Raw genomic sequence first — 21936 nt, 5'->3', positions numbered from 1 at the left:
ATTTGGGAAGATTACCCCTAGCTCACTAAATCTTAAAACCTTAAACTCCTTTAAAAACCATTTTCTTCATATTATCTTTCGAACTAATCAGACTGCCTTTATGGCACTCTCTTCTTAAACTTTTATTTTATATATATATATATATTTTTTCAACCTACTTTGACACTCACTTGTTCAATAGTTATATACTGTTATTCTTCTATTGAGAGTAGAGTTTATTTCTTTCAAATACCTCACATCACCTGAGATAGTTCTAGAAATATTATCTGACATATGGTAGTGTCTCAATACATTATGTTTTAATCAGATGAGGTACTTGAATTGTATTTGTTTATTAGTTGTTTGTTTGGTTAGTTAGTTTAGGGCAACTCTGGAAGAATTAACCAAACCCACACAGACAGTGCATACTTTTTGACTACTAATTTCTCTTGTAGGTATTTGTCCTAAAGAATAAGTTAAGGAGAAGCTCAAAGGTTTAACTTCACGGATGTTCATGGAAATGTTATATGTAATAACAGTTACAAAAAATCATAAACACTTTACAATAATAAAGGATGTGATAGTATGCATATTCGAGGAAGTAATGTACTATGCTATTCAGCTTTTTAAAATGATGTAGATTATTAAACTGACATAATAACAATATATGACTTAAGTTTTGAAGCAGATAATAAATATTTTGACTACTATTTTTGTAAAAATTACTGTATATGTTAATACACACATATACATAAATACATACCAATATGGATAGGTACATATGGTGTTAATATTGGTTATCCTATGGTGGTGGGTAAATTATAGATTTTTGTTTGTTTATGTGCATTTTCTGACAATATATACACTGCATAATAATTAGAAGATAACTATCACAATTAACACCCTTCTTTTAGTTATAGATATTAACTGCTTTGTTTCTATACAAGGTGATCAAGTTAGTTGTTTCAATTAAATCACTTTATTTTACTTACTGAATGACTTAATGAACTAACCACAGAAAAGATTTGGCAATTGCAGTATACCCTGCCCTAAATATTGCCTCCTGATAAGTAAACTATTATTTTTTTTTTTTTTTTTTTTGTGGTACGCGGACCTCTCACTGTTGTGGCCTCTCCCGTTACGGAGCACAGACTCCGGATGCGCAGGCTCAGCGGCCATGGCTCACGGGCCCAGCCGCTCTGCGGCATGTGGGATCTTCCTGGACCGGGGCACGAACCCTTGTCCCCTGCATTGGCAGGCGGACTCTCAACCACTGCGCCACCAGGGAAGCCCTAAACTATTATTTTTACAACACAATTTGTTTGGAAAACTGTCAAAATATAAATATAATGTCAAATTTGAAAATGAAAATGATAATTTCAGCCAGAAGTAGCTATTTCTCATCTACAAAAAAGATAACAAAGGATAGCATTACTCTGCCTTTTAATTATCAAGTGAAGTTGATTGGGATTTCATAGAGGGGAATAGTTTATGTAGAAGAGTGGCTTGAATTCAACTTATAGGACAAATGTACAGTTTAAGATCCTAAATAGAGCCTGAAGACAGAATTAAATATGTCATACGTGTATACATACAAACATACATGCATGCAGAAATGAATGTTGTGTCTATTTAGAAGGTTAGATGGTATGTTCTAAAACTGAGCTAAATCACACATTTAATTATTTCACAAAAGCACTTCAGGAAGTAAAGTAAACTAGTAATTGAAACAACTGATTTTATTACTCTATATAAACCTCTCTATAAATGGTCTTAATTATAATGAATATTTTCAAAGTCTTAGTAATCTTTTAAATTATTTAAAAAATACCAGTAAGTAGAATGGAATCCATAGGCAGGAAGACACTAGATATGATGAGAAGTAGGAAATTTTACTTCCTGGAGGAGGAAAACAAAGGCAGTACCTCCAACACCTCACCTTGTAAGGTGCAGACAGATGGGGAGGTACCCTTCTAACCTCTAATTCCTTAGGTTTTAGTTAGGGAGTGCTATGCTTTATCACTCTAAGCCCAGAAGGAGGGACAAATATAATGACAATAATATTCTCTGCCAAACCAGGCAGAATGAAAGTTGTGTAAAATATTATTTGAGCTAAATATTGCTTAAAGCTGGGAAAATGGACAATATAATATAGTGGATAAGAGTATAGGCTTTTGAATCCAGCGTGCTTGGTTTTGAATACTGGGTTTACTGTACTAACAGTACGCATTCACTCAGCAATACCTTTTTTAAACATTAACCTTATGCCAAGTGAAGTGCTAGGCTTTGGCAGTAGCTTAGGGTAAAAAACAGGCATTATGGGCTTCCCTGGTGGGGCAGTGGTTGAGAGTCCACCTGCCAATGCAGGGGACATGGGTTCGTGCCCCGGTCCGGGAAGATCCCGCATGCTGCGGAGCGGCTGGGCCCGTGAGCCATGGCCGCTGAGCCTGCGCGTCCGGAGCCTGTGCTCTGCAACGGGAGAGGTCACAACAATGAGAGGCCCGCATACCGCAAAAAAAAAGAAAACAACAACAAAAAAAACCCACACATTATATTTGCTCTTTTATAGTTTAATGATAGAGATAAACATTAATTAAATAATCTTACAAATAACATAATTGCATACACTAGTAAATCAGTCTAAGGAAAATTCAGGAAGCTATGCAAGTATATTTTAGATGTAGTCAATCTGAAAAATTGGTATAAAACAACCAGAGAAAGAATGTAGTTCTAAGGTAAATGAGAGCATGATGCCATTTATAGAAGGGCAATTGACTAGATCATAGGAAGCATTGAAAGTGTAAGAGTGGAAAAATTAGTTTAGAGGTATAGGCGGAGCCAGACCTCCGCCTGTCTTATTCTAAGACAAAGGAAAGCCATTGGAGATTTTCAAGCAGGAAAGTTGCAAGATCAAATTTCTGTTTCTAAAGATCACTCTGACCACCTTAAGGAAAAAGAATGGATTAAAAGATGTTCCAGTATTGAAGGGAATTTAATGAATGGGTATTTGAAACATTCCAGATAAGGAGACAACAGTCTCTTGGACTAGGGCTTGGTGGTGGTAAAGTTACAGTAGAATAAAGATAATGACTGCTACGTTTCTGGCTTTTGCAACTGATTGCAAGATGGTGCTGAGTTAGGGAATACATAAATAAGACCTGAATTAATTGCATTTTAATTTGACTAAGTTTAGTTTAAGATGCTTTTGAGATATTCAAATGGAAACGTCAAGCTCAAATAATGTAAATAATGTCAAATAATGGAAATAGATTCAGTGTAGACAACTCTTTGCTAGGGAAGGAAAAAAAATGAAATGAAAACTGGAGTGGGAGGTGGAGTCAAAGTAACTTTTTAAATAGGATCGACTTTTAAATATGTCTCTGTGCTGATGAAAATGATGCAGTAAAGAGAAGAAAATCCAACAAAAAAGAGAGGGGATAATCAAGAGAAGGCTATGGCAGCGTTGGCTAACTTATTGAATGTCTCTGCCTTGGTTTTCACAGCTATAAAATGGGGGAAAATAATACCTACCTTATAAGATTATTCTAACAATTAATATTATGTTGGTTGAATGCTCAGTAAAAATTTTCAGCACACAGAATACATTTAATAAATTGGTGCTTAAAATGAACTCAGCATCTAACACAGTGTTTTGTATATATTAGGTGCTCAACAAATATTTGTTAAATGTTGAATGAATATGATGCTGTTACATGATTTTGGACTAGATGGGAATATAAATGAGTCTGATGCATATTACTGTATCCTGGGTTACAGATGCACCTTGAATATTCACTGATGATGATGATATTCAATATTTGCCATCTGATAATGATGTTTGGGACATTTGTGTTCACAGGGTACTATTTTTCTGCCTGGAAATAAAGTCCTTGAACATCCCTGCAATGAAGAGAGCCCAGGGAAATTCCTTTTTGAAGTAGTTCCAGGTAAGATATTTTTCTGGTTTGATTCAACTATTGCCATTCCATGTTGGTAAAGGTGAAGACAGGTCAGACAGCCTCTATTTTTCTTGAGTCATGGCTAAGAACATTAATTTGATGAGGCAAGGGTCAACATTGGTTAGTATTTACACAGATAATGATTCCAGGTTTGTACACTGGTACAAATGAACACATGTACACACATACATGTGTCCACATGACTATTGGACTTCCATTTGTCCATGAGACTCCAGAGCTGACCAGAAGTGACACAGCACTTGTTAGGGACTATTGGAGACAAAGGTAATTTTACAATGCTCTTGTGGCATGAAATTTGACTAGGTGTTCCAGGTAGAATGCCTTGTCCAGCTGATTCACTGTCATATTTTCTTACAAAGCTGCATCTTTTTTTTTTTTTTTTTGCGATACGTGGGCCCCTCACTGCCGTGGCCTCTCCCGTCATGGAGCACAGGGTCCGGACACGCAGGCTCAGTGGCCATGGCTCACGGGCCCAGCCACTCCGCGACATGTGGGATCTTCCCGGACCGGGGCACGAACCCGTGTCCCCTGCATCAGCAGGAGGACTCTCAACCACTGTGCCACCAGGGAAGCCCCAAAACTGCATCTTTAAGGAGCCTTTGTTATAAAAACAAAACAAAACAAAAACCCTCCTTAAATAACTGGCCAAGGATTGCAGTTCTGTACCTCATCTTCATTCACAACCAACCACTTCCACATGTTTGGCTGATAGCATTGAGACTGTCTCTGCCAAGTCATCAGACCCTGCAGTTACATTTCTTCAACATCTGTTCATTTTTTTTAGTCATCTGCATCCACCCCTCTCAGAATACCTAATCTCCACTTAAGTCTTTGTCTCACCCAGCAACACTCTTTTCAAGGCTGTGATCTACTTCTTTGATCAGTTCATTAGCCCTTCTTTAATACTTGGTGTAAGAAAAAGGGAGTTGGGAACCTGGTTTTCATAGCTTTGGCTATGACTGACCCAGTTAATGTGATATTAACATTGACTTAATCACAGCCTAGGGTGAGTGTGAATTTATTTGGGTGACTAATATGTAATACATATCAATAATGCCAGTACAAAGGCAGTCAATAAAACAATTTCCCCAGATTTATAAATGCTAAGAATCTAAAATGTGAAAGCATATTTTTTTCCCCTCAATGAAAACAGCTGTAGCTCTGGGTTCATCTGGCTCACAATGGAATCCATGACTAAATGTTAATTAATGCAGCTGAAGTGCAGAAAGCTTAGTCGGATGCATCGTGTTGTTTCCCCCCAGGGAGAACATATTGTAGGAAACCTGAATCCTGTTTGCTCTATTAAAATCTTTTTATACTTACTTCTTGGTGGAATACCCTATATGGAACCAAATTCCAGATGTTTCAAAGTCTTTGAAGTATCAGTAGAGGAAATTTCTTTTACTGTTTATTCTCAGACATTAGGCCTGTGGGCTTTGAAATGAGCATGGTATTAAACTGACAGCTTTGATTCTGTATCTTCAATAACACTAAAGGTCCACTTTCCCATGCAAGTCTACTAAATGTGTAGAGATTTCACTTTTTGGGGAAGATGTTCTGATATACTGTAGGTAGATATTGTCAAGATTGTTCTCAGAAGAGCTGTGTTTTCAAGCCCATGAAATCACAAAACTTCCCCTCCAAGGTTGCAGTTCTTGGGTATGTGTTTCGAGTGCAATGCATATGATATAATGGCTTTTAATGAGCAAAGCTTAAGGGGTTTACGACTGTATGCAGTAGAATCTGAAGATTGTCATTCCAAAAAATAATTTCTTTTTTTTCAAGGAAGTTCAGGTTGGCTGCAATAATTATGGAAATAAACATATCAATACTATGCCCATAGCTCATTTGAAAAGATGCTTTCTGAACCATTAACACAATATGTAGTAGCTTCTAAATTAGGTTTTATAATTCTGAATCATCTTATGGAGTGACAAGAGAACTGTGCCAAATGCTTCTTTAAAGAGAGAATTGGAAAAACACAATGGCTGCATTGAGAATCCAGTGTTTGAGCCATGAATCTTGGTCATCGGGGTTTTTGGTGTGTCCCTAACATTAGGATGGAATTTCCAGGCAAATGTTTCTGTATTTGTATGAGGATGTGAGGATTGGTATCACATGATTTTAACCAATTTTTGCAAAATCAAGATTACTTAGGGCTTTTTGCACCAGAAACTCTGGTTGGAAAGGCTGGGGCAAGACATCTGCATGTGGCACCCTGTGAGCAAGTGAAGCTAAACTAAGAACAAAGGAAAATAGGACTTTTCATTCCTGGCCCTGCTTCACCTGTATACATGGGTGAACCCGTGTTGTGCAGCAGAACTAGAAAGAAACACTTATCCTTCCAGAAGCACCAGCCATGTGGCTGACAGTGTCTTGGTGCTCTGGCCTGGTGTCAGGCCTTAGCCTCTGAAGTGGGAGAGCCAAGTTCAGGACATTGGACCATGAGAGACATCCCGGCCCTATGTAATATCAATCAGCAAGACCTCTCACAGAGATCACCATCTCAACACTAAGACCCAGCTTCACCCAATGGCCAGCAAGCTCCAGTGCTGGATGCCCCATGCCAAACGACTAGCAAGACAGGAACACAACCCCACCCATTAGCAGAGAGGCTGCCTAAAATCATAATAAGTTCACAGACACCCCAACACACACCACACGATGCAGCCCTGCCCACCATAAAAACAAGATCCAGCCCCACCCAGCAGAACACAGGCACCAGTCCTCTCCACCAGGAAGCCTACACAAGCCACTGAAACAACCTCACCCACTGGGGGCAGACACCAAACAACGGGGACTACAAACCTGCAGCCTACGAAAAGGAGACCCCAAACACAGTAAGTTAAACAAAATGAGAAGACAGAGAAATATGCAGCAGATGAAGGAGCGAGGTAAAAACCCACCAGACCAAACACATGAAGAGGAAATAGGCAGTCTACCTGAAAAATAATTCAGAGTAATGATAGTAAAGATGATCCAAAGTCTTGGAAACAGAATGGAGAAAATACAAGAAATATTTAACAAAGACCTAGAAGAACTAAAGAGCCAACAAAAAATGATGAACAACACAATAAATGAAATTAAAAATTCTCTGGAAGGAATCAATAGCAGAATAATTGAGGCAGAAAAACAGATAAGTGACCTGGAAGATAAAATAGTGGAAATAACTGCTGCAGAGCAGAATAAAGAAAAACAAATGAAAAGAATTGAGGACAGTCTCAGAGACTTCTGGAAGAACATTAAATGCACCAACATTCAAATTATAGGGGTCCCAGAAGAAGAAGAGAAAAAGAAAGGGTCTGAGAAAATATTTGAAGAGATTATAGTTCAAAACTTCCCTAACGTGGGAAAGGAAATAGTCAACAAAGTCCAGGATGTGCAGAGAGTCCCATACAGAATAAATCCAAGGAGAAGCAAACTAGCAAACTATTAAATAAACTATGAAAAATTAAATACAAGAAAAAATATTAAAAGCAACAAGGGAAAAGCAACAAATAACATACAAGGGAATCCCCATAAGGTTAACAGCTGATCGTTCAGCAGAAACTCTGCAAGACAGAAGGGAGTGGCAGGACATATTTAAGTGATGAAAGGCAAAAACCTACAACCAAGATTACTCTACCCAGCAAGGATCTCATTCAGATTCAATGGAGTAATTAGAAACCTTACAGACAAGCAAAAGCTAAGGGAATTCAGCACCACCAAACCAGCTTTGCAGCAAATGCTAAAGGAACTTCTCTAGGCAGGAAACACAAGAGAAGGATAAGACCTACAAAAACAAACCCAAAACAATTGGAAAATGGGAATAGGAACATACATATTGATAATTAACTTAAATGTAAATGGATTAAATGCTCCAACCAAAAGACATAGACTGGCTGAATGAATACAAAAACAAGACCCGTATATATGCTGTCAACAAGGACCAGCTTCAGACCTGGGGACACATACAGACTGAAAGTTAGGGGACCGAAAAACAGATTCCATGCAAATGGAAATCAAAAGAAAGCTGGTGGAGCAATTCTCATATCAGACAAAATAGACTTTAAAATAAAGACTATTACAAGACACGGAGAAGGACACTACATAATGATCACGGGATCGATCTAAGAAGAAGATATAACAATTGTAAATATTTATGCACTCAACATAGGAGCACCTCAATACATAAGGCAAATACTAACAGCCATAAGAGGGGGAAATCGACAATAACACATACATAGTAGGGAATTTTAACACCCCACTTTCACCAATGGACAGATCATCCAAGATGAAAATAAATAAGGAAACACAAGCTTTAAATGATACATTAGACAAGATGGACTTAATTGATATTTATAGGACATTCCATTCAAAAACAGCAGAATATGCTTTCTTCTCAAGTGCTCATGGAACATTCTCCAGGATAGATCATATCGTGGGCCACAAATCAAGCCTTGGTAAATTTAAGAAAATTGAAATTGTATCAAGTATCTTTTCCGACCACAACGCGATGAGACTAGATATCAATTACAGGAAAAAAACTGTAAAAAATACAAACACATGGAAGCTAAACAATACACTACTATATAACCAAGAGATCACTGAAGAAATCAAAGAGGAAATCAAAAAACGCCTAGAAAAAAATGACAATGAAAACACAACGACCGAAAACCTATGAGATGGAGCAAAAGCAGTTCTAAGAGGGGAGTTTACAGTAATACAATCCCACCTTAAGAAACAAGAAACATCTCAAATAAACAACCTAACCTTACACCTAAAGCAATTAGAGAAAGAAGAGCAAAAAAATCCAAAGTTAGCAAAAGGAAAGGAATCATAAATATCAGATCGGAAATAAATGAAAAGGAAATGAAGGAAACAATAACAAAGATCAATAAAACTAAAAGCTGGTTCTTTGAGAAGATAAACAAAATTGATTAACCATTAGCCAGACTCATCAAGAAAAAATGGGAGAAGACTCTAATCAACAGAATTAGAAATGAAAGTGGAGAAGTAACAACTGACACTGCAGAAATACAAAAGATCATGAGAGATTACTACAAGCAACTCTATGCCAATAAAATGGACAACGTGGAAGAATGGACAAATTCTTAGAAAAGTACAACCTTCCAAGACAGAACCAGGAAGAAAGAGAAAATATAAACAACCAATCATAAGCACTGAAATTGAAACTGTGATTAAAAATCTTCCAACAAACAAAAGCCCAGGACCAGATGGCTTCATAGGCGAATTCTATCAAACATTTAGGGAAGAGCTAACAGCTATCATTCTCAAACTCATCCAAAATATAGCAGAGGGAGGAACACTCCAAAACTCATTCTACAAGGCCACCATCACCCTGATACTAAAACCAGAAAAGATGTCACAAAAAAAGAAAACTACAGGGCAATATCTTTGATGAATATAGATGCCAAAATCCTCAATAACATACTAGCAAACAGAATCCAACAGTACATTAAAAGGATCATACACCATGATCAAGTGGGGTTTATTCCAGGAATGCAAGGATTCTTCAATATATGCAAATAAATCAATGTGATACACCATATTAACAAATTGAAGGAGAAAAACCATATGATCATCTCAATAGATGCAGAGAAATCTTTTGACAAAATTCAACACCCATTTATGATAAAAACCTTCCAGAAAGTAGGAATAGAGGGAACCTACCTCAACATAATAAAGGACATATATGACAAACCCACAGCCAAAATCATTCTCAGTGGTGAAAAACTGAAACTATTTCCTCTAAGATCAGAAAAAAGACAAGGTTATGCACTCTCACAGCTATTATTCAACATAGTTTTTGAAGTTTTAGCCACAGCAATCATAGAAGAAAAAGAAATAAAGGGTCCAAAAGGGAAAACAAGACATAAAACTTTCACTGTTTGCAGATGACATGATACTATACATAGAGATTCCTAAAGTTGCTACTAGAAAACTACTAGAGCTAATCAATGAATTTGGTAAAGTAGCAGGATACAAAATTAATGCACAGAAATCTCTTGCATTCCTATACACTAACAATGGAGAATCGGAAAGACAAGTTAAGGAAACACTCCCTTTTACCATTGCAACGAAAAGAATAAAATATCTAGGAATAAACCTACTTAAGGAGACAAAAGACCTGTATGCAGAAAACTATAAGACACTGATGAAAGCAATTAAAGATGATACAAACAGATGGAGAGATATACCATGGTCTTGGATTGGAGAAATCAACATTGTGAAAGTGACTATACTACCTAAAGCAATCTACAGATTCAACACAAACCTTATCAAACTACCAATGTCATTTTTCACAGAACTAGAACAAAAAATTTCACAATTTGCATGGAAACACAAAAGACCCCGAATAGCCAAAGCAATCTTGAGAAAGAAAAACAGAGCTTGGTGGGGAAGCAGGCTCCCTGACTTCAGACTATACTACAAAGCTACAGTAATCAAGACAGTATGGTACTGTCACAAAAATAGAAATAGATCAATGGAACAGGATAGAAAGCCCAGAGATAAACCCATGCACATATGGTCACCTCATCTTTGATAAAGGAGGCAAGAATATACAATGGAGAAAAGACAGCTTCTTCAATAAGTGGTGCTGGGAAAACTGGACAGCTACATGTAAAAGAATGAAATTAGAACACTCCCTAACTCCATACACAAAAATAAACTCAAAATGGATTTAAGACCTAAATGTAAGACCAGACACTGTAAAACTCTTAGAGGAAAACATTGGCAAAACACTCTATGACATCAATCCCAGCAAGATCCTTTTTGACCCATCTCCTAGAGAAATGGAAATACAAACAAAAATAAACAAATTGGGCCCAATGAAACTTAAAATCTTTTGCATAGCAAAGGAAACCATAAACAAGACAAAAAGACAACCCTGAGAATGGGAGAAAATATTTGCAAACAAAGCAGCTGACAAACGATTAATCTAAAAATATACAAGTAGAACATGAAACTCAATATCAAAAAAAAAAAAAAAAAAAAAACCAAATAGACATTTCTCCAAAGAAGATATACAGATTACCAACAAACACATGAAAGGATGCTCAGCATCACTAATCATTAGAGAAATGCAAATCAAAACTACAATGAGGTATCACCTCACACCAGTCAGAATGGCCATCATCAAAAAATCTACAAACAATAAATGCTGGAGAGGGTGTGGAGAAAAGGGAACCCTCCTGCACTGTTGGTGGGAATGTAAATTGATACAGCCACTATGGAAAACATTATGGAGGTTCCTTAAAAAACTAAAAATAGAACTATCATATGACCCAACAATCCCACTACTGAGCTCATACTCTGAGAAAACCATAATTCAAAAAGAGTCATGTCCCACAATGTTCATTGCAGCACTATTTGCAATAGCCAGGACATGGAAGCAGCCCTCGTGTCCATCGACAGATGAATGGATAAAGGAGATGTGGCATATATATACAATGAAATATTACTCAGCAAGAAAAAGAAACGAATTTGAGGTGTTCGTAGTGAGGTGGATGGACCTAGAGTCTGTCATACAGAGTGAAGTAAGTCAGAAAGAGAAAAACAAATACCGTATGCTAACACATATATATGGAATCTTAAAAAAAAAAAATGGTTCTGATGAACATAGGGGCAGGACAGGAATAAAGACACAGATGTAGAGAATGCACTTGAGGACATCAGGAAGTGGAAGGGGAAGCTGGGACGAAGTGAGAGAGTAGTGCTGACCTATATACACTACCAGATGTAAAATAGATAGCTAGTGGGAAGCAGTTCCATCTCACAGGGGGATCAGCTCAGTGCTTTGTGACCACCTAGAAGGGGTGAGATAGGCAGGGTGGGAGGGAGATGCAAAAGGAAGGGGGTATGTGGATATATGTATACATATAGCTTTGTTATATAGGAGAAACTTTGTTATATAGGAGAAACACAACATCGTAAAGCAGCTATACTCCTATAAAGATGTTAAAAAAAAGATTACTTAGGGATAGCATGACACTTGATTTATCTTTGCAAATGAGAATGACAAGATAATATTTTCTAATTATTCCAATTGTGTGATAGTTTGACATAGAGAATCTGGAAAATCCAAGAGTGTTTTCACTTGTCAGAAAATGCAGGAAACAGGAAAGATTGGAGAAATGTGGTCAATGCCTTGTATAGAACCTTCTGCAGGACTGCCTGTCTGCAGATCCTTGTAACACATACTTATTCTACACTGACTTTCTCTGTGGAATTTTGTCGATCACGACTTCTAAAATCCCATCCTGAAAATGATACTTACATATCCAACACGATTCTGTCTTTATGGACAAATACCTCAAGCCCAACTACCCAAGGTATAATCAATGAAAAACGATGAATAGGATTAAATTATTTAATCATATGTGCCTATAATGATTTCTAGCAAAAATGGCAAATACCTCCAGAAAGCTCTTTGCCAAATATCCTAGCAGTATATACATACACACACATTTGTGTATGAGTGTGTAGACTTGTGTGTGTGTGTATATATATATATATATGTATATATATATATAAAACAAAATATATAATGTATATTTATATACACATTATATGTATATATATTTAGCACCTGTATATCTTTATTATTTTTCCATGTATGCTACTTTGTTTTGTTCCATTTTTGATTTTGCTTTGGTCTGAAATGTCCTATGAAATTAAGTTATAATCATGTGTAAATTTGAAAGAAAACTCAAGATTTTCCAATAGAATTGAGGGTTTCAGGTCTCTGTATTACAGTACTTAATTACATTTGTTTTTGTATAACATTTCTCTGCAGATTTTAGGCTTTTGTAAAAATCTATCTGAAACAAATTACCATAATTTAGGGTTAATTTCTTATAGAGTACTATCCCATGAAAGGAATTGTCTCTCTGAATAATGTCATGATTTGTAACATTTCACTCCAATTTTTTCCTATTTATCTGCTTGTTATTCAAAAAGGAGATGTGATCCAAATTGGCAAATTTGCAGAATTTGCTACAGACATGCCAAATTTTAGACTGGAGTGAGCTTTTATGGCCAAGTACTAAGCTTTGGGGAAATGTGGTTGAGGGGGAAATGTTGGCAGACCTTTAATGCATAGTCCTCGAAGAGGGAAAATGCAGTCAGTTTCTTTCCTTCTCAAAATGTTTTCTGTGCATGTTTCCCTTGTGATGTTAAAATAAAATACAGTAATTAATGGAATGCTGATGTCTTAGCTTTCTTAGAAGAATAGCTTGCCAGAGAGAGAAGTAGTGATTCAGAGACAGAGACAGGTAAAAAGAGATGAGGAAGTATGTACTTCATATAGTTAGGAACCACATCTATCTTCTCATTACTATATCCGTAACACCTAGTGCAATATAATGCAAGGTGCCGAGTACTTACTGAAGTGTATATATTTACCAGGTTGGTGGAGGAAAGTCAACCATATGAAATGGGTTTATTGTTGGCAGTAACTACTCCCGACTTGGCTATGTTGAAGGCTTATTCCCTCCTGTGTAGGATCTTTCCGCCTCATGGTACAGCAAAGACCTTTCTGCTGCTCTAGTGGTTCAAGTGGAGGGAAACTCCTCACATCCTCTTTCTTACTCCTCTGCCTTTCTCTCTGGTAATGATACCAAGAGAAATGGAAGGAGGTAGAGATCTTCCTGCAGAGAAGTTACTGGTGGGGTATAGCACCTTAACACTGACTGGTTATTACACACCTCTTCAAATGCTGACTCTCTCATGAGGTGCCTTTGCAGATTTTATGATGTCCCTAGAATTGGAAATGCATGTCATGTGATAGGAGTCTCTACCTTGGGCATGGTCCTGGTAGATGGGCTACCAACAAAATGGCTCAAAGGCCAGCTGCTTGCTTTGTGCTTATTCATCTACCTGGAAACTCATGGACTCTGGTCTGCCAAGTAGGGGATATACAGGCTATTTCACTGTCACTGCCCCCCTCAACCCTGCCATCTTGCCCCCTTCTCCATGAAGCATGAGCTTCACACCCAGCAGTTCAGTGGTTTCACACATCATGTGAGTCTGCAACTTGGAGAAGTGCTAGGTGACAGTTCTAGCTTCAAGATTGATGAGCAGCTCTCTTGTGCTCCCCTGACTTGTTCTGATGGTTCAGAGAATTTTCTTCTTTCTCCTCAAAAAATAGTGTTCATCTTGAAAACTGTTATAACCAAGTGGCACTTCCCCTTTTCTAGTCTTCCTCTTGTAATAGTCAGGGGCAGAGGGATGGCATTTGGGTTCCTTCTCTGAAATGTGTTTTCTCCATAAGCCCTATAGGGAAGTGGCCAGGCACAACCTTCATTTTTTTTTTTTTTAAACTTAGAGTGTGAGTAACTTCTCTCTTCAGATTCAGATCTTAACAATTTCAGGATAATGGAAAAATGACTTTTTATCTATATCTATCTATAATCTTAGATTGGAGTCCAGGGAAACACACTCTGATGGAGAGTTATGTTAGAACTTTTACTGGGGAGTGCTGTCTGAAGATACTTCATCTCTAAGGAATTGAGGAAAGCAGGATCAGGCAGAAGGAGAAGCTTGCCCAAAACACTATTGCAGTTAATGTCTCAGCTGATGCTATGGGGAGCTCTGGAGCTTGGATGCTTCCTAGAGTTGCTCTAACCTGAGGGACCAAGCCTTTGTTTCCTGGCATCAGCTAGTCTAGTCATTGACTGGGGGGAGATGAGACAAGTAAACTCATGTGAAGCAGTTCCAGGTTGCAATGGAGAACAGTTTCCATGAGGGCCTCTATGAGCCATCAGCCAATATACCAGCCTCTGGGATCTAGACAGAGCATCACAGTATCCATTAGAGTATTTATAGCTTTATCTGTATCTAGCTTTCTGTATCCCAGACAATGTTTCAGACTTTTTTAATGTATCACTTAATTTAATCCTTACCACATTATTATTTAGTCCTCACCTCTATTACTATATCCATTTCCAGATAAAGAAACTGAGGCACAGAAAAGTAGTTTGATCAAGGTCAAACACTAGCTAGTAAATGCATGTGTAAATATAAATATATATATTACTTATCACTGACTTTATTTATATATGTATGTATTCTGGCTTAAAATATGAGATATTGGAGAATGGAGCCTAGTTTTTGAAATATGAACTTGTGAACAGTTTTTATTAGTAGTAATTGAAGTGGATAGACTTGTATCTCTTCTTAGATCTTCCATTAAGGATGACAATTTGGGCACTTGTAGTGAGAATAGGCATTTTTATTTACATCCAGTTATTTATATGTGTCAGCCTATGATAAAGATATGCACTGGCTAAAGATGTTCACTTAAGAGTTATAAGGCCACAACTATACTGTCATAAAAAAGTGGGGAGAAAACCACACTTGTCTGCAGTGGACTTTCTTATATGTGAATAGCTATGTGAAAGGAAGAATCTGAACCTGTAATTTTTTCTTACAGAAAACTATTACACGCTGGAGTTCAGTTCTCTTCATGGCAGAACTCACACTGCTGAAATTGGCCTCACTTCTTCACTATCTTCCTCCGCACACTAGCCAAGTTATCACCACTGTCTAGCCACCAACAAGCACACCTAATACTGTTCCTTTATTGGGAATCAGTCCAGTGACCTGCACAGGTATTATTCAAGCAGAGACCCATTATGAGTTTTAAGGGCAATTACCAATATCTAGGACTCCCAAAGCCCCATCTCAGCCCAGTGTCCCAAATCAATAATAACTAGAAAGTAGAGGTTTTCTTTTTCTCTTCCTTCCCCCAGAAAAAAAATAGAAGAGATGAACACAGGGGAAAAAAGGGGATGAGAGATGAAGAGGCAGCTATGGTAACAAAGAAAAGAACAGAAAATTTGAAAGGTAATTTAAAGTGATTTTCATCAGCCTGGAAATGAAAGTAAACCCTTCAACAAAGGAGAAGGTGTCATTTACCCCAACTTTAGCCAGGAATATACTAATTATTAATAATATCCTTAGACAATTACTTACATAAATTTTAATAAAAAATGTTTCCATTCTAACTATTTTCCAGAATGATTTTCAGAGGTAATTGAAAAATTAGAAAACATGGGTGCCGAGAGAATCCAATAAATGCATTATGGATCTTTTTGCTAAAAAAAAAAAAAAAAATGCATTTACCTACCAAAATTGCAGACACTTATGGGGGCTTCAGAGATTCCCTGAAACCCAGTTGTGGACTCCAGCTTTAGAACTGTAATTTAAATTTAGGGACAAGAGACATTATTAGTCTCTATATTTCTATCTCCATCTCTATATTTAACTATTCATCTCTGTGTTCCTGTACATCTATTTCATCTATATACATATGTGCATAAACATGACAGTCTTTTTTATTATTTGTAACTATGTGGTACTAGTAATCACTTTTTGACTTTTACTGCCCTGATTCAGTTGTGTTTTTTTCCCCTGCTGGTTCTATGATTATGTAACTCTTACAGACCTATTTTATGCATTTACAAAAAAACTTTCTGGAGAACATTTCATGGTTCTGGAGGCTATAAAATTTTTAATTTACCAAAACTTGAACCTACTCAGATGGTGAGGCCATCTGAGAGATATTCATGGTGTCTCTGAGAAGGAAAAGCATGTAGCCAGTTTTTGAGTTTTTGAGATAATTATGTGACATCAGCAATGAAAGTTTATCATCCAAGTCTGTATTTGCATCTCCTTCTACGGTGATCAAATAATGTTATTGGATAAATTAATTTGCTGTCATTTAAATTTGGTATCTACTTTATAGGAAAATTCGGGGATATTTTAATTGTGTTTTAGCATAGAAGTTGGTCATTTTCTTGATCACTGGTTAAATATGTTGCTAGGGCATTTAATTTTACAACACACTCTTTATCTTAATTTTTCCCTTTTGTGTTAGTACTGTAAGTTGAAAGCCATGTATTTATATTTGTTACCCAAAGGCAACTAGGACAATCTCTTTTTTTGTCTGTAGGCAGCCGTGAAGCTTGTATTTTTTTTCTTTGCTTAGTTAATGTGTGCAAACCATTTAGAGAATGTGAGTAGGAATTGTTATGGTATGAAAACATAATTCTATATACACAAGTAGTTCTGAACATGACTTAAATAAATGCATTGAAAATCAGCATGCTTTAGCTACTCGTATTCTTCTATATAAAAAAAGTATTTGAGATGTTTGCTTCCAAATTCCCTTCCTACTTAAAATGCCTTAAACTATACATTTAAAAGAGGCTATTAAAATGTCACAAAGGGCATTTAAAAATGTTTGTAATCTCTTGAAATTCCGACTACTGCCATGTCAACCAAAAGATTTGGAGCATTTATAAACCGATCATAAGATCCCACTTTTGAGAAGTGTCCATATGAGAAGGGCTCTCTTACAGTATTTGTAGACATGTTGACCTACTCATATTCATTTCTATCATTCATTCTATATCCTAGATCAGGGGTCAGAAAACATTTTCCAGAGAGAACAAGAGAGCAAATACTGTAGGCTTTGCTGGCCATAAAGTATCTGCTACAACTGCTGAACTCTGCTGTTGTAGTATAAAACAAGTGGGTATGCCTGTGTTCCAATAAAACTTTATTAATGAATACCGAAATCTGGGTTTTATATAATTTTCAAATATCAAGAAATATTATTTTTCTTTTGATTTTTTTCCAATCACTTAAAAATGTAAAAAATAGACAGTAAGCCAGATTTGGCCCATGTGCCATAGCTAGCCAATGCTTGTGCTAGATTAAAAAAAGCAAACCTATGAAAAGGAGTCTGAAGATACTATTATAAATCACTAATCCCCACTGGTGCCACCAGAGACAAAATTAGAATTCTGAGACAGAGTGTCTCCCCAGGCCATGCCATTACCCACTGCCTCTACATCATGATTCAGGACCTGTTTGCCAACATTTTTATTTAGAAGCTCCATCTCTGAATAATATCTCTTTTTTTCCCCCAATCATGATGAATCTAAAACGTTTTAGTGACCAAACCGAAACCCTCACTTTAAATTTTGTCTTAGCTCATTTAGAACTCTGGAATCTGACCAGAGCTGAAATCTGTGATGTGACTTTTTTTTTTTTTTTTTGCGGTACGAGGGCCTCTCACTGTTGTGGCCTCTCCCGCTGCGGAGCACAGGCTCCGGACGCGCAGGCTCAGCGGCCATGGCTCACGGGCTCAGCCGCTCCGCGGCATGTGGGATCTTCCAGGACTGGGGCATGAACCCGTGTCCCCTGCATGGGCAGGCGGACTCTCAACTACCGCGCCACCAGGGAAGCCCTGATGTGACTTTTAAAGCAATGAATACCATTAATAGGAGATTGGGTGTGGCTAGCATGAGAAACATTTCCCATACTTTGTTCAGTCCACACAAGCTCAGGGAGATATTCATAAGTATTCTGAGATGGAAGCATCCCTTGCAAGATCAAGTAAGCTTGAAGTTTCTTCTAAACTCTCCTTTTTACAATGTACATTAGCATCTTAAAGCTCTAAGTATCTCACACCAAATGTCAATACTTTGTTTGCTCGTAAAACTAACAAACTTATTTACTCAGAGGAGTGGTTTATTCCCCCCACCACTCATTTATGAACATGTCTCTACTCCTAACCCACCAGTTTTCCTTTAACATCAGTGTGAGGAACACTTCCATAATTTTTAGAGCTAACGTTCACTGAACTGTGTGAGGCCTGTACTAATGAATGTCAGATTTTAAATACAACAGTTCATTTAATATGAATACACTGTGATAGATGCCATTCTCCTCACTCGTCAACAGTGATAAAATTCACATTCCTAATAAATGATAAAACCAGGCTTCACACTCATCTGAGTCCACAAAACCACCACATGCTACAGCTTCCTTATACCAATGAGGATATAGATAGGTTAATTTTCTAGATCCCACAGAAGCCAAATATCCAAGAGTTAAGAAAAATAAGGACAACAAATGAAGAAATGAGGTTATGGATTTAAAAGTTAGTGTACTCCATAGAGAACAGACTTGTGACTCCCAAGGGGGAGGGGGAAGGGAGAGGGATGGACTGGGAGTTTGGGAGTTGGTAGATGCAAACTCTTACATTTAAAATGGATACACAACAAGGTCCTAATGTATGTAGCACAGGGAACTATAGTCAATATCCTGTGATAAACCATAATGGAAAAGAATATAAAAAAGAATGTCTATATGTATATAACTGAGTCACTTTGCTGTACAACAGAGATGGGCACAACATTGTAAATCAACTATACTTCCAAAAAAATTAAAAATAAAAGTTAGCGTACTCTGCATTTCCTTCCTCTCTCCACAAGACTCGCTTTTCTTATGTTGTCTGTATTCTCTTCCTTCTCCATCAGATTTGATGCTCTTGAGAACAGAAATGATACCTTCCATCCCTAGTACCTAGCAGAGTGACTGTCATGTAGTATATGCTCAATGCACATTCGTTGAATTAATGAATAGACTAGACCTCAGTTTTATCATCCATGGAATGATTGTATTGGATTAGCCAAAATGAAAAGAGCCTTGCATCTCTGAGCTATTTAATTTGATCATAGCTCTTTGTCTCAGTGCCTTAAGAGACTGGAGAAGTTCATTAACTTCACAGACTCTACGCTCTTTAAAAAGCAGTCCACATTGCCTCATCCGTCACTCCATTACCTCTAACACCAATTGTGTCATTTAGTACTTTGATGATAGAAGCTGTTTACTAACAAGTTATCTGCTAGAATAAATGTGATCCCCTCCCCCTCATTGTTCTCTGTGGCTTGGTTTTAATTATGTACTCATGGGCTGTTTGCATTCACCTTTTTTATCCAGTAGTTGAAAAGGGCTTTGCAATCCAATCAAGCTCAGAAAACAGACAGTACAGTGCTAAACAAATGTCAGTGGCTGTTACTAGGAAGAGTATTTCTCCAGGCAGTTCTTTTTCTGTGGCAGGGCTTCTTTGAGCTGTATCTTAGCCAGGGAAAGAGTGTGTCTGAATGAGGAAATGGCCAGTGAGGAGAACAACAATAGGTTAGAAGTGATATGGGAGTGAGAAAGAGAAAACATACTTCACAGGAAACACAATATATCAGAAGAAGGAGGATGAGTGTGCTGCAGAGCAGCTGCTGGTAATTAGGTTGTAGGAAACAAGCTTGCAGCAAGGATGAAACCAGCATGTTACCTAGTCCTGTGCTAACTCTTAGGGAACCAGTGTAGCCTTTTTCATTTTTCTTTTATTTTCCTTTTCATTTTTAATATAAAACTGAGCTGAACTGGTCTTGAATGTTTCCAAAAGTGAAACCTCAAGGACCATCTGCAACCCAATCATGCATCCTTGGGCCTGTTGGACATCCTGACTTTAAAACGATTGTTATCTTTGTCTATTGATCTATGGGTTCATTTGCCCTGTGTCTGTTTTTCAAATGCTGCCTTTCTTGAGAACTGTCCATCTTCACAGCCCTGTGACATCAGGCCTAGAAAGGCCCAAATTGAAGTCCTGAGAGGTCCTGATTTAGCAGAAATGTATGGTCCTACCTGCTAAAATCCCTACACCCCAATTAAGAAAACTGGCGAAAAAAAAAAAAAAAAGAAAACTGGCGACTTGGGCTTCCCTGGTGGCACAGTGGTTAAGAATCCGCCTGCCAATGCAGGGGATACAGGTTTAAGCCCTGATCCGGGAAGATCCTACATGCCGTGGAGCAACTAAGCCCGTGTGCCACAGCTACTAAGCCTGCGCTCTAGAGCCTGTGAGCCACAACTACTGAGCCCGTGAGCCACAACTACTGAAGCCTGCGCACCTAGAGCCTATGCTCCGCAACAAGAGAAGCCACCGCAATGAGAAGCCCGCTCACTGCAATGAAGAGTAACCCGCACACAAGAACGAAGACCCAATGCAGCCAAAAATTAATTAATTAATTAATTAAATTTATTTAAAAAAACCACAACTGGCGACTTGAGGTAAAGCCACCTAGGATTTATAAAACCGCAATTTATTCTGGGTGATTTGCTGAGTACTTTGTTAACTATAAAGCTCTTTGTTTTAGGTATACAAGAATAGAAAAAGACCTAGGACCTAGGAGGAGAGATGGGGAGAAGGGGAGAAAACTAGGCATTGATGGTGAGGAAGGAAAGCCACGAAGCCTGCCCTGGAGACCAGTGTAGGAAGAGGAGAGAGGTATCAGACCTCTCTGTCAGACAGTACTAGAATCAAACCCCAGCTCTGCCACTGGAGCTAGTTGCTTAGTCTCGCTAAACCACAGTGTCCTCTTAGTGAATGTGAAGTAAGACTGCCTCTGTTGTAAGGTTGTGGTGAGGATGGAAGGAGATAAGGGTATGGGGAGCAGTCAACACTCTGCCTGGCCCAGAGAATGGCTTACAGAAAAGTAGCAACATTTGGAACTATTGTCCATATAGTACCATGTATAAATAAGCACTGGCCTGGATATTGAACAGTCTTAGATGGCATTATAGATGCACTGGAAATTTAGGAAGACATAGGTCATTGTGGGCTGGAGTAATCAAGGAAGACTTCCCGGAGGCAGTGAATCTGCCACTGGAATGTAAAGAAACTACAGGATTTTGATTAGATGACTATAGTGTTAAGAATTTTTTTTTAAAATATTGATGAAGCATGGAGAAAGTTCTGAAGCCAGAAAGGGGTACTAATGGAGTAAGAAGAGGGGATACACCAAGGACTTGTAGTGTGATTTATGTGTGTCCTGCTGTTCTACACAGTCCTGGAGAGGCGGCCATTTGGCTTTTCCTTCTATAGGACCAACTCGGAAGAGCCCTGATTCTTAGGGAACTTGGTAGCATTCAGACACCAGGCTGCCCTCACATAGGCAATCAGCTAATTCTGTGAAAATACAACGAGATAAATGCTAATCAAATGCTTATATTTCAAATATTAGAGTAGAAAAACAAAATTCAAACTTAGTACATTCAAATTGCATCAACCAGCTCTGGGTCTAATAGGCCTCCCCAACTTTAGAGGACTGTCACTAGATTGTCA

At 37.8% G+C, this 21936-nt stretch overlaps 1 protein-coding gene across 1 annotated transcript in view; it reads left to right on the top strand.

Annotated features, from left to right (window-relative positions):
* Positions 1 to 21936, top strand: part of ARHGAP24 (Rho GTPase activating protein 24) — a 415611-nt gene that overhangs the window by 144135 nt on the left and 249540 nt on the right. The window contains exon 2 of the mRNA XM_065877439.1: positions 3839 to 3926. Coding sequence (XP_065733511.1) covers positions 3839 to 3926 — 88 coding nt within the window. The remainder of the gene's footprint in view (positions 1 to 3838; positions 3927 to 21936) is intronic.

The sequence above is a fragment of the Phocoena phocoena genome, chromosome 5 (genome assembly GCF_963924675.1).
Source record: "Phocoena phocoena chromosome 5, mPhoPho1.1, whole genome shotgun sequence".
Classification (NCBI taxonomy): domain Eukaryota; kingdom Metazoa; phylum Chordata; class Mammalia; order Artiodactyla; family Phocoenidae; genus Phocoena; species Phocoena phocoena.
This window is presented reverse-complemented; position numbering and strand designations above follow the sequence as displayed.